General features: G+C 34.7%; 1 protein-coding gene across 2 annotated transcripts in view; it reads right to left on the reverse strand.

The window, feature by feature from the left end:
• The window catches only part of MAN1A2 (mannosidase alpha class 1A member 2), a 144,943-nt gene that overhangs the window by 46,933 nt on the left and 83,145 nt on the right, over positions 1-14,865 (reverse strand). For both annotated transcript variants that reach the window (XM_081492966.1, XM_081492967.1), the window contains exons 7-8: positions 9,907-10,030; positions 4,936-5,029 (exon numbers count right to left, since the gene is read on the reverse strand). In XM_081492966.1, coding sequence (XP_081349092.1) covers positions 4,936-5,029; positions 9,907-10,030 — 218 coding nt within the window. The remainder of the gene's footprint in view (positions 1-4,935; positions 5,030-9,906; positions 10,031-14,865) is intronic.

Below are 14,865 nucleotides of genomic sequence, written 5' to 3' on the forward strand. Positions count from 1 at the left end.
ACAAATGAGCAGGAGAAGAAAACATAAAAAATTAAAGTAGATGAAATAATGAGAAAAACTTTGGAAAGGTAAACATCTTGTCATCACAGTTTAGAGGCAATGATTTTTAGATATGTGAATTATTGCCAGGGTTTACAGATTTAGTTACAGGTTACTTATGTTATAGGATGCAGTCCTAGTCCTGCCTAACAGGTTCTCATCAGCTCTTCTAGAATGTTATTTCAGTAGATGTTTATATACTCAATAAATAAATGCACAGCAGAAGCCTGAGATCCTTAGTTAACTATGGAATTTATTGCCCAGTAGTCTGAGTTTATTTGAACCACTAACCCATGCCCGCCTTGGTGTCAAATTTGATGTATCATGTCATTCCAAGATCCTTTTGAAATTCAGAAATTGGTAACACATTAGAAAGGACTACTAAATACCAACGGTTACATTATCTGTCTTAACATGTCATAAAGTTAATGAGGTTCTAAGAAGCTAATTCTTGAAGTGTTCTTATAGGAAATTCTAGAATAAACATATCTGTATCATATGCTATACAGTTTATGAAGTATTTTTAAATATATTCATTATCTCATAAATATGATTCACATAACTGTCTTAAAAAAGTAAGTACAAATAACAGATGAAGGAATAAAGGCATGAGGTTAATTAACTTATCTAAATTATTAGGCATAAAAACCTGGATTAGTCTTTCAACTCCAAATATTATACCCATTCTCACTTTTTTCACATTTTAAATCAGTAGTATGAAATTTAATGAATCAGTAATGATAAGTTTCCTATATCTTCTTCACTTAAGTCATTAAATGGCATAGGTTAAGTACTGTACTTAGAAAACTAGTGAAAAAATGAAGCAAAATAAAAAGATATTAATGATGTGCCTTTAAATCTAGGTTGCTTACTACATTCTTTTATACCTGTTGCTAAGACTTTTCCTGAAGGTAATTACCATAATTCTTCTCTGTGATTGCTGTGTGCATGTCACAGACATTATCATTACTCTAATTATAATACAGTTAGCCAAAGCTGAATTGTTAAATTTCAGTTCAATTCACTGTTTATTTTGCAGACTATTTATAGTTATGACAGATGTATACTGCTCAAAGATAATAATGGAATTTGATATACTTTTCAGAAGCTGTTATGAAATATACAGAAATACTAAAAGGAACAAATTGGACAATTTAATAGGGACTGCAGCTGCTAAAGGGATATCAGGGTAGCTCCCCCAAAATTTTAAAGACCTCTGGCAACACAACCAGTGAATAGCTCTTTTTATAACATTCTCAAAATTAATAACTGCTGTGGGTGAAGAAATTCTAAAGAAGTAATCTGGATTCATTTTGTGGGGAAAAAACAAGTATGAATAAACGAATTGTTTTTTATTGCAATTTTCCCTGTGGTAAATATATGTATATAACATGAATGCTGCATTTTTACCATTTTTTAAGTGTACTATTCAGTGGCATTAATTACATTCACAATGTGGTACAAACATTGTCATTATTTCCAAATCTTTCTCATCACCCCAAACAGAAACACTGCACCTATTAAGCAATAACTCCATTCTCCTCTCAACCAAGCCCCTGGTAACCCCCAACACACTTTCTGTCTCTCTAAATTTGACTACTCTAGCTATTTGCTATAACTGGAATTATATAATATTTGTCATTTTGCAACTGGCTTTCATTTTAGAATAATATTTTCAAGGTTCATCTATGTTGTAGCATGTATAAGAACGTCATTCCTTTTTACAGCTAAAAAACATACCATTGTATGTATACATCACATTTTATTTATCCATTTGAAGGATACTTTCTTGTTTCCACCGTATTGTGAATAATGTTGCTGTGAACACTGGCATGCAAATATCTGTCTGTGTTTTTGCTTTCAAATCTTTTGGGCATATACCTAGTAGTTGAATTGCTCGATCATATGGAATTTTATGTTTAACTTTTTGTGAAACCACCAAACTAGTTTTTCACAGTGGCTACACCATTTTACATTCCCACTAGTAGTATGAGAGGGTCCTAATTTTTCCACATCCTCACCAACACTTATTATCTGTCCTTTTGATTACAATCTTCCTAGTAGTTGTGAGGTGACATTTCATTATGCTTTGATTTGCACTTTCCTAATGAATAATGATGTTGAGCTTTTTTTTCATGTGTTTATTTTCCATTTGAATATCTTCTTTGGAGAAAACTATTCAAGTTCTTTATCCACTTTTTAATTGAGCGTTTGTCTTTTTTGCTGTTGAGTTTGAACATGAGTTTGAAAAGTTCTTTATACATTCTGGATATTAAACGCTTATCAGATATATGGTTTGCAAGTTATTATTTATTTGCAAATAAACTCTCATTGTGTGGGTTGTCTTTCAATCTCATAACAATATCCTTTGATGCACAAATGTTTCTAACTTTAATGAAATCCAATTTATTTTTTCTATCATTGCTTGTACTTTTGAAGAAGTCACTGCCAAATCCAAGGTCATGAAGATTTGTCTTTCTAAGAGTTTTATAGTTTTGGTTCTTAAATTTAGGGTCTTTGATGCATTTTGACTTAATTTTTGAATCTAGTATAAGGTAACGGCCCAACTTCATTCTTTTTCATGTGGCTATCCAGTTTTCACAATACCATTTGACAAAGAGAAAGAGTTATAATTTTAATTAAGATGCCATCAGTGAGATACTGTTGGTCATTTGAAAGGCTGGCAATTCTCAAATGCTGCTGCTGCTGCTAAGTCGCTTCAGTCGTGTCCGACTCCGTGCGACCCCACAGACGGCAGCCCACCAGGCTCCCCTGTCCACAGGATTCTCCAGGCAAGAACACTGGAGTGGGTTGCCATTTCCTTCTCCTAAATATCTTTCTAAATACTTCATATTTATCTATGTCAAGTATTCTAATAACATAACTTTTAATGTCTATATAGTATATCACCCCTGGAGGGACTATAAACTTAACCAAATCTCTTCCACAAGAAGTTTAAAAACTGCACTGTCCAATGTGGTAGGCTCTAGTCACAAATAGCTAATTAAATAGAACATTTTCTTCATCACAGAAAGTTCCATTGAACAGGAGTGCTTTAGAATGTTTCCAAATTATCCCTATTTTATATATATATATGTGTGTGTCTGTGTAAACACAAACACACACACACACAGGTCTGAAAATTTTTTGGAATAAATGCCTAGAAATGAGTCACTGCGTCAAAGGTCATACAAATTTTCATATTTTCTGAAGCACTGGATATACTGGGATGTGTCCATTCTGTTTATCAATTTAACAGAAAAAGAACAGCATCTTCTGTTTAAAAGCTTCACTGATTTGATTAGGGACACAGTAAAGTGGAAAGACAGCAACAAAGGTCTCTGATGACCAATCTACAGAGATGCTACAAATATGGTATTAAACATAGTACTCTTCTGTACATTCTACTAAAGTAGCACAGAAGGAGCACACTGTCTCCACGTGTCACTTACCTTCGTTAGCACCACTCTTAGGATTAAATATGAACATCTGTATACTGTCCATTTGTGTTTTGCTCTTTCATAAACTAACTACAAGAGATTAGTCTCATGTTTTTCATGAAAACTTTATTTAATGCTATTAAAAAATCAGTTCCTTCAAAGATCAGTTCTAAAACTCTAATGCGATATCATCACCCCCTTCCCAAACAAAACAGTCTCTTGACACAGGAAATCACTTCTACCACAGTCTCACCTAACAACTGGTACATTTCCTCTACTACAATATTTATTTCATTATATAAACCCTGCCTGCTAGCCTGAGAGCTGCCTGAATTCAAACTCCTATATATTCTTTCCCAATCTCCAGTCTCATCCAAGGGCCTGGTAAATAACAGACACTGATGCTGTTGTTCACTTAGTCATGTCCGACTCTTTGTGACCCCATGGACTGCAGCACACCAGGCTTCCCTGTCCTTCACCGTCTCCCAGAACTTGCTCAAACTCATGTCCATTGAGTTGGTGATTCCAACCATCTTATCCTCTGTCACCCCCTTCTCCTCCTGCCTTCAATCTTTCCAGCATCAGGGTCTTTTCTAATGAGTTGGCTCATTGCATTAGGTGGCCAAAGTACTGGAGCTTTATCTTCAGCATCAGTCCTTCCAATGAATATTCAGGACTGATTTCCTTTAGGATGGACTGGTTTGATCTCCTTGCAGCCTAAGGGACTCTCAAGAGTCTTCTCTAACACCACAGTTCAAAAGCATCAATTCTTTGGCACTCAGCCTTCTTTACGGTCCATGTCTCATATCCATACAGGACTACCAGAAAAACCATAGCTTTGAATACATGGAATTTTGTTGGCAAAGAAATGTGTCTGCTTTGTAATATGCTGTCTAGGTTTGTCATAGACGCTTGCTTTTCTTCCAAGGAGCAAGTGTCTTTTAATTTCATGGCTGCAATCACCATCTGCAGTGATTTTGGAGCCCAAGAAAATAAAGTCTGTCACTGTTACCTTTTAAAATGAATGATCAGACGTGGCTTGTCCAAGAGCAATCACACTATTTTCCAGTCATTTAACACCCTCAACTCTTCTTCATATTACTTAACTAAATAGTTATCTCAAGCAACGCTCTTATTTATACCAAGATATAGTTTACAAATAAGGGCTTAAAAGTATAACCCTTTGCAAATGCCATACTATATTTTAGCAAAGTACTTACACATACATGAAATAAAATACTCTTGTGAGATGGGTTATTAATACTTCCATTTTAAATGTATAAAAACTGAAACTACAAGAGATGAGAAACTTGCCAAAGGTTACAGGACTAGCAGATCATAGGGTTATACACAATCTGGGGTTTCTAATACTACATGTAGTGTACTTATCACTACATCAAGCACAAGTTTTCAGACTATCTTTCAACAGATCATCAGCTGTAATAGAAATACTTACATTGACCCCAGCGACCTGTCCTTGGGTTCAAATAATTTGGATAAAGACCATTTGGACGCTCCATTTTCTGAAGTAGTTTCCGAATGTGCATGACCTAAGCAAAATAAAGAATGTAATCATGAAAAAAAAATCACCAAAGTTTTATATTAATCTGGGCTTTGTTTTTTTTTCCCTCACTCAGAACCTACACTCCTACCCACCACTGTGTGTGTGTGAGACAGACGATAAGAAAAGACTTCTCTTTTTTAAATGACTCATTATTTTTATAAGATAGAATATGAGCATTAAAAATAATAAATAAGCAACAATAAAGCACAAAGAAAAGGGCATAGAAACCAATTTAAATATCAACATTCTACTCTCCAGAAACAGTCATCAAAAACATCGCTGGTAAACATTGTTCTAGACATAGTCAATATGTACATTACTAAATGTTAAGAACAGAAACAATAAAAATATAATCATAATAGAATATTCGTAACAAAAAGTATGAAACCACTCTGAAGTTAATAAATGAAAAAGCAAAACTAAATTGCTGAACTTTAAATATTGATCCCATAATAGACATCACTAAATTCCTAGAATTTCTAAACTTCCAATTCCTAAAAGATATTCCTGAAGTTAAGGGGGTAAAATCATGAAATATTAAGAAGCTGGAGAGTTTTCCAGGGACTTCATTTTGATTCATCTCTAGATTGGATGATGGATTTTTTTAAGTGCTTAAAAAAATTTTTTTTAATTAGTTTATTTTCTATTTTTTAACTTTACAATATTGTATTTGTTTTGCCATACATTGACATGAATCCACCATGGGTGTACATGTTTTCCCCTTCCAGAACCCCCCTCCCACCAAATCGCCTGTAAGAAAAGTTTATTTAGATTACCATTAGCACAAACGTGTTCTTTCTTGTATTCTTATTTCAGAATGTCATCATCACATCTGAACGATAACCTAGTTGGCATAAATGACTTGAGGAAACATTTTTTCATTCACAGGACCTTATACATACGCTTCACTATTTTCTGGACTTGAGCATAGCACTAACTCTTTTAACTCACAGTTTCCAATCTTCTTTTATTCAGCTGGATTCTGTCATCATGGAGTTTTAGAAATTGGCTCAGGGATGCTTATTACTTGTGTTCTTCCATGTTTGAGACCAAATCTATGTACAATATTTTGAATGCTTTCTTTGTATTGCTTCCATTTTGTCCTTCATTTTGACTATAATTTAATTTTTTCTTACACTCTATTACTGATATGGCATCTTATTATCTCTGAGCACCTGTATCTCTGTTTATATTCTGGTTTCACATAAATGAGAGCTTCATTATCTTCTCTCTCATGGTGATGCTTGGTCAGGTCTTCAATTGCTATTTTCTGATAAATATCTTTAGGCCATCATTTATTTTTCACATTCCTTCCCTTTTTTTCTGGTAATATTTTTGTATAAATTCTATATGTGGTTTTTTTTGATGACTTATTACTATTTTTCTTGAACCAGCAATTCACAAGGGTTTTGACGTAAAAGGGTAAGTAAACTCCAGATGTGAATATGGTTTCTTAAGCCTTTGTTTCTCATCAGGCAACTGAAACCAGCAATGCAGCACTAAAGAATCACTGTTATTCATTACTCTTCTGTCACTAAAGTGTACAAGTACAAATATAGCTTGTCAGTGAGATCCTTAACTGAATTGTTTTTCTAGCTTCTCAACACGTCATACTTAGTGGGGTCCAAAGAAGAGTCTATTATCAGTCTGTAATCTGTTCCCACTGCTGCTAATGAGGATTTGGTTTTGTACCTCAAGATGTATCACTTACTTTAAAGAACTACTCTATGAGCTTTTATTTTTGAAATCTACAGCCACCAATATCCTCTCCTCAGTTACCCAAACCGCGCTTTGACCTTGATTGCTTATGCCAACCTTTCTTCCTATTTTGTTACATGAAATATCAAGTATCTCAATTTTGTTAAAAACAAGTTAATAGTTCCATTTCTCCTTTTGTTGTTTTTAGGTGATTTCTATGCGTTAGGTTAAGATTTCTTCACTTAAGAAATATCATATGCTAGATTATCTCTGTTTTACAAATTTATCATCTTTTTAGTCTCTTTATGTTTTTCCTTATTTTGACAATGATTATCTCTTGCCTTTATTTCATGCCAATAATTCAGTTTTCAACTATGTACAGGTTACTTGTTATTTTTCATTTATTTTACAGAAATATGTAAGGTCTCAATTTGCTTTTTTAGCTCTACTATCTTACTGTATTATTTTATTTTTGGTTTTGAGTTTTAATTTTACTGAATTTAATCTCAATTATAGTATGAACTGCTCATAGACGTATAAAATTTCAAACTGGGTTATTTGTCAGTCTCTTACATGCTATTTAGCACTCTGCTTTTGTTTCCTGCAGTATGTCTGCATAATTGCCATGCTTTCTCTTTCATCTTGTTCATGTTTAACTGGGTCAACTCTGACCTGAACTTCAGATTGATACAATGGAGCTGAACTGTCCTCAAATTCCTTCCTATTGTGTGTATGTGGTGGGGGGTGGGGGCTGGAGGAGGGGGGGAGTTTATCTCCCCTCCAAGATACACTAAGATTTGGAATACTAGTGTACTAGCTCATACACATTTGGAGCTGTGGGCAGTTGTATACTGTAGCACTGGTCTCCCTTGTAAGATTAATAGGGAATATCAGGAATTTATTGACTTTCTTTCTCTGTCCAGTAAGGATTCAGGATAGGGCAAGAGATAGACTTAAGATATCACAGCAGAAATCTTCTATTTTTTATGGCTATCACATGTTTATGACATAAGGTTTCAGCCTTTCCTTCTTTCATTGTTACTGATTAATTTTTGCTGGTCTTTATTATTTTTCTTGTTATTGCTAATTTAATCAAGAAAGGGAAAATTCTGTGATTTGGCTCCCTTTTGCTATCTTTACCTGAAAATTCTTCTAACTAATAAAATATTTCATACACAGAAAGGAATATATAGAGAGATTCTAGTCATACTCAATTAAAAAATACAACATGACATAACCTTTGCTGTTTACCATTACACATTCACATATTACTGACTTTTTCTGAGATGTGGTCAGTCTTGAATTTTACGTTTGTTACTATCTTGATTCTATTAAAATCACTTTTGAATCCCTAAACAATATTCTGTTCAGCTCTGCTTCTTTTGAACTTTTTAAGAACTGTATTATATATACTCTTTTGATCGATGAATGTAGCCATAATTAATTTATTTTCACTGCTGTATTGAATCTTATCATATAAACTGCTAATACAATGGTTTTATATGTATGATGTAAATGTACATACCAAAGACTGGAATTATTGGGCCATAGAGTATATGTATTTTCAGCTTTACTAGATTTTGTATTTTAAATTTAAGTCTTTAATGCTCCTAGAATTGTTACAATCTACAAAGGTACCATTGTCACACTTCCACATATATGTGGGGCTGTTTAAGGGCTATTTATTCTGTTTATCGGTTTTACTTGTCTCTATGCACCAACACTAATATTGGCAGTGTTGATAACTGAGTAATACAAATCCATCCACAATGTTTTTCTTTAGAAGTAGTTTGAATGTTTCTCTCTTATTTAAATTCTAGAAATGTCTAGTCAAGTTCCATTAAAAAAAAAAAAAAAGCACCAGGTAACAGACTGGCATTGAATTGACGCTATAGATAAATTTGGAGGTAAGTGAAATTTGTATGTTTTCCTATACATGAATATAATACATCTCTCCATTTACTTAGGGCCAACTCAATGTCATTTAGCAGTTTTGAACTTTGCTTATCTGTTGTTAGATTTACTTGTGGAAAACTTATACTTTTGTTCCTACTACATAAGATATGTTTTTATAAGTGTGACACATTTTTGTCTGTTGCAGCTGGTATAGAGGAATACTACTGATTTTTAATATGTATATTAATCTTTTGGCTTCCCAGGTGGCGCTAGTGATAAAGAAACCACCTTCCAATGAAAGTGATATAAGAAAGTGAAGTGAAAGTTGCTCAGTCATGTCTGACTCTTTGCGACTTCACGGACTATACAGTCCATGGAATTCTCCAGACCAGAATACTGGGGTGGGTAGCCTTTCCCTTCTCCAGGGGAATCTTCCCAACCCAACCCAGGGATCAACCCAGGTTTCCCGCATTGCAGGTGGATTCTTTACCAGCTGAGTCACAAGGGAGCCCAAGAATACTGGAGTGGGTAGCCTATCCCTTCTCCAGGGGATCTTCCCAACCCAGGAATCGAACCAGGGTCTCCTGCATTGCAGGTGGATTCTTTACCAACTGAGATAGCAGGGGGAGATATAGGAGACACAGGTTTAATCCCTGGGTTGCGAAGATCCCCTGGAGGAGGAAATGGCAACCCACTCTAGTATTCTTGCCTGGAGAATCCCATGGACACAGGAACCTGGCAGGCTACAATCCATGGGGTCGCAAAGAGTTGGGCACGACTGAAGCGACTGAGCACAGCACATCATGTTGATCTTTTATTCAAGATATAAATTAAGCTCTTGTTTAACAATTTAAATGTGAAAGTCTTAGTTGCTCAGTCATGTCCGACTCTTGCAACCTCATGGACTGTAGCCCGCAAGGTTCCTCTGATTATCTTAATATTTTAGGTAATCATTGAATCTGTGAGTAATTACTGTTTTCTTTCTTCCTTTTCAATCTTTACCTTTTTGTTCACTTTGTCTTATTTTACCATACTGACTAGGAACTTCAGCACAATGCTAAATAGAGACTGTAATGTAATTTCTTGAAAACCTACTAGTGATTGTATCTTCTCAGATAACAGAAAATATATCAAATCTGTTCTAAATAGAAGATACATTTCTTTACATAATTTTTAAAAAGACAAATATTTTCTAAGCATTAATCAAATCTTTGGGGTAAAACCTAAAGGATTCTCTTATAACAAAGAAAAGAAAGCAAGAAAACTAACCTTTTTGTAGTAAATTGGGTTTCCTGTCAAGTAGCTGAGGTGGACAAACTCCATATGTAGTGTGCCAAATTCAGCAAGGATGCTGCTACCTGCAGATGCCCAGCCCCAGTTTCGCCCTACTCCACTGGATAAAAGCAAAGGTAAAAGGAGACAGAAGTGGGAAAAGACCAAAACATTTTTTAATGAGTATATAACTTTTAAATACCTCTCTCAGAAATTATTACCGCAAACACAATAGATTATTGTACCTAAAATCTTACTATTTTAAAATTCTTTTGAATAGAATATTCACATGTCCTAAAAAATCAAAACAATGTAAAAAGTATATGTTAAGTATTTCACCCCACTCTCATCTCTCTTCCCCTTACAGGCCCCAAATATAATCATTCATTAGCTTCTTATGTGTTAGCATAGAAATTTCTATGCATAAATAAATAATCCAAATACATATTCTTCTTTTCCCTCCTTTCTTAAAATATAGCAAAGTATACTTACTGCTCTGTATGTTAGATTTCAACTATTAAGATGTACCTCAGTAGGCTTTTCAAAGTTTATAAACAACTTTCTTATATTTTCTACTTACAAATGCATAGAATTCCATGACATTAATGATTTTCAATTGAAATGTCTCACCCACACACAAATGTGTGAGAGCATTCTAAGTTGTTTCAAACCTTGAAAGTACAACTCACATTTATTGTGCTGGGACCAAAGATGTCACAGGACAGTATTATGACAAAGAACTGTCTTGCCTCCACTGCTGTTTGTATAATGTAGTAGTTTTCATACACTAATAGATATATTTTAATCAATACTCTATTAGTGGTCCTCTGGCACATTTCTAGTATTTTGCTATTATGAAAACTTTTATAGTGAATAATCTTGTGTGCACTTCATTTGTGCAGATGTATTTCTAGGATATCTTCTTTTTTTTTTTCCAGTCTGCCTTATAAATTTTTTACTGGAAGCCAAAAATATAAATGAAAAGTACAGACTCTTTGGATGTCATCCTCTTTCCCAGAAGGTTAAGCTTCCTCTGAAACATAGGTTGAGTACAGGCAGATAACCTTGGCTCTAAGCTTTGTTAAGGGTTAAAACTATTCTAGTTTTACCTGTACTTCCAGGAAGTGGCCCTATGGGATCTCAGCTAAAAGCCTGGGGTGTTTACCAAGGGCCCTTCACCATGGCAGCTTCAAATACTAACTCTGTCTCCTCAGTACCATGTAGTTGCCAGTACCATATAGTTGTTAAATTTTCTTCTTTATATCTACTTGTATACTGGCAATTCAATACGCTATGTTGTATTTATCCATGTTGAGAAAACATTAAAATAGGTATCATATATACCACTACCTTGCTTAAAGTTCTTTAATTTTTTGGTGCTATTTTTGTACTGTTTTGAAATTATGAAAGGCAAATACCACTAACAGATTTTTTTGAAGCCAGACATGAGAATCAAAGAATAAATATGGATACAGTAACTATGTAGGATAGTCATTCATATCACAAATATCAAGTACCTACTCTTATCTGGGAGATATAACAGTGAACTCAGAGGGTAAAGTGTCTGTCTGCAACACAGGAGACTTGGGTTCGATCCCTGGGTCAGGAAGATCCCCTGGAGAAGGAAATGGCAACCTACTCCAGTATTCTTGCCTGGAAAATCCCATGGACGTAGGTGCCTGGTAGGCTACAGCCCATGGGGTCACAAAGAGTTGGACATGACTAAGTGACCTCTCTTCTCTAACATATAACATTCCTGTTCCCATAATGATGATTGTTATGAAGAAAATTAAACATAGAATACTGAGTTGAATAGAATAGAATACTGAGTACTAGTGACAGAGGATGAGTTCAAAGACTTTATGTATAATGTTCAAAGAGTTTCTAAAATGACACAATTTAAACTGAGAACTGAAAGATGAGAAGGAGCCAGTGATGAATAGATCTGGAAGAAGAGAATTCTCAGTAGAGGAAATAGCAATTGGAATGACCCTGAGGAAAAAAGTTGGTTAGTGTGGCTAGATTGATTTCCTGAAGGAAATCAACCCTAAATATTCAATGCAAGGTCTGTTGCTGAAACTGAAGCTCCAATACTTTGGCCATCTAATGCAAAGAGCCAACTCATTGGGAAAGACCCCGATTCTGGGAAATACTTAAGGCAAAAGGAGAAATGGGTGGCAGAGGTTGAAATAGTTAGATAGCATCACCAACTCAATGGACATGAATTTAGGCAAATTCCAGAAGATAATGGAGGACAGAGGAGCCTGGTGTGCTACACTCCATGAGGTCATGAAGAGTTGGCTGAACAGTAACAGTGAAGTTTGGCTGGAGCTCAGGAAGGGGAAATGATGATATAGGATGAGGTTAGAGAGCTGGGTATAATCCAGACTGTGTAGAAATTCTGTTGGCTATGGTGAAATTTAAAATTTAAGTATGAAGGAACATCATATAGAATTTTAATGAATGTAACATAATATTTAAAGGATAAAGCATACCATTTAGAAAGATTACCTGGGTGTCAGCAAGGTGAATGGATTATAGTGCAGTCAAGTATAAATACAAAATCTTATTTCCATGTAAAAGCTTTCTATCTCAAAGTCCCAAATGAAAGTTTCATTCATAGTGCATTTAAGCACTATCAAAACACTAAGTTCTAAATAAATTTTTTCACATTTTTACATACAACCTCACAGGGCCCTCCACCTTGGTAGGCTTAGACATTAACCTCTGTCTTCCCAATACTAAGTAGCTGTTAAATTTTCTCCTTTGCCCTTCAGCCTTCAAATGCTGTTTTCTAGTTTCTTTATTTCTTTGTCCCGTGCATGTGCAGGCACAGAATCAGCCAACAATAGGAGGAAAACCTGTAAATAAATTTTGGGGCTTTTCCTCTGCAATTCCTTCCTGACTTGAGATACTCATCCCTTGTATCTCAGCCCTTTTGGCAGTTCCAAGACCTGACCACAGTTTTCTTTGCTCTACATGATCACTGTTTTAGGGTTGGCCTCAATCACACTCAATTTAGAATATACCCTTAGGGAAAAAGCCAGCTTTCTACCGACATGAGCTTCAAGTAGGATCACGCCCTTTGGGGTTCTCCCTTAGGTGTTCCTCTCCAATCCCTTCAAACCATTTTGTTGGGCTTTTATGATTACTTTTGATGGGAGAGTTAACCTGATATAAGTTATCTCAGGGCTGGAACTGGAAGTCTAGATTCATTATTCAAGAAAGTCATGGTTATTCCCACTAGAACTCTAAACCATTCTCTAGGGTCTTTTCTACTTTTAGGAGGAAGTGAAAAATATAAATCTGTCTCTCATAGAAAGATGGACATTTTTGGTTTCAGCTCTTTTAGCACTAGTTGATTTTAACTTAAACTCTGTTAATATTAAATTAAGTGAGTCAAATGACAAATACAGAATAAATATGAGCTTTTTTAGAGACAAGAATCTTAAAATTACCACTAAAATGTATGCAGAAAAGAGTAATACGTGATTTGGTAGAGAAGTTGAAGTACATGTAGAAGATAAGGATATAACCTTAATACTGATGTAGCAGATAGGCTCCTAGTCCTGCCATTAATGAACTGAAGGACCTTGAGCAAGATATTTTCCTTCTCTGAGACTCAGCTTCCTCATCCATAATATAAGAATTTATGATAACTAGTTCACATGACTGTTAGGAAAATTAAAGACATTTAAGATTGTGAAAACACCTCACAAAGAGCCTAGTAAGAATAGTATCTAATGAGTTTTTGAATAATTTTATTCTAAGTTATTTTAACAGTTTATCTAGAGAAAAAATTTCCTCAATCTGATAAAGGCAACTGATAAAAAAAAGCTACAGCCGACATCATACTGATAATTAAAAAAAAAACAATATTATAAAAACATTTTATGGAAATCCAGGAGACTATAAAATACAGGTGAAGACAATCTTTTCAACCAAGATTGAAAACCCCAAAGTTATAAAAGACATATTTGAATATATAAAAAAATCAAAACTTAAGGATGAAAAATTATTATAAAAACAACAAACAAGGAGAAGGAAATGGCAACCCACTCCCGTATTCTTGCCTGGAGAATCCCATGGATAGAGGAGCCTGGCAGGCTACAATCCATGGGATTACAAGAGTCAGAGGCGACTTAGTGACTAAACCACTAGAGAAAGACTACCCTCAATTTGGCAGCAAGTGACAACTGTCCTTAAGATTTCTTTTTTTTCCCCTGATAGAAAAAGAAAACACTTGGAGAATGAAAATAATAAATTTTCTATTCAAATGTAAAAAAAACAAACAAAAAACAACAAACAAGTAGTAGAACAGGGGAAAAAAGTAATTTTATAATCTGTAAGGCTCTTTTATAAGCTAACTAGAAAAACACAATTCAATCAACATTTAGGAATAGACAATTCACAAAAAACAATCTAGATGTCCAATAAATTTATGAAAGGGTGCTTGAATTCACTAAGCAGAAAATACGAATGAAAATAATAATAGTAATATTTCATAGCCATCATTCTCTCGAAAATTAAATAGAACATACACTTATAGACATTTTGGTACTCTCACATACTGTTGGTGGAAATATGATGAATTACTGCCTTTTGGAAAATATGTGGGGAGTAACTACTAAACTCAAAAATACATATAGCCTTTGATCTAGCAATTCCACACTTGGGAAATCTATCCTACAAAAAAAAAAAGACATATGCCCTTTGATATAGCAATCATATTCTTAAGAATCATTTTCAGAAAAACTTCCTCACTCTACAAGGACATATATATATGGTGGTGGTTTAGTCACTAAGTCGTGTCCGACTCTTGTGAGCCCATGGACTGTAGCCTGCTAGGCTCCTCTGTCCATGGGATTCTCCAGGCAAGAATACCGGAGTGGGTTGCCATTTCCTTCTCCAGGGGATCTTCCTGACCCAGGGATCAAACCCAGGTCTCCTGAATTG

The sequence above is a fragment of the Giraffa tippelskirchi genome, chromosome 5, assembly GCF_054371585.1.
Source record: "Giraffa tippelskirchi isolate mGirTip1 chromosome 5, T2T-mGirTip1v1.2.pri, whole genome shotgun sequence".
In the NCBI taxonomy this organism is placed as follows: domain Eukaryota; kingdom Metazoa; phylum Chordata; class Mammalia; order Artiodactyla; family Giraffidae; genus Giraffa; species Giraffa tippelskirchi.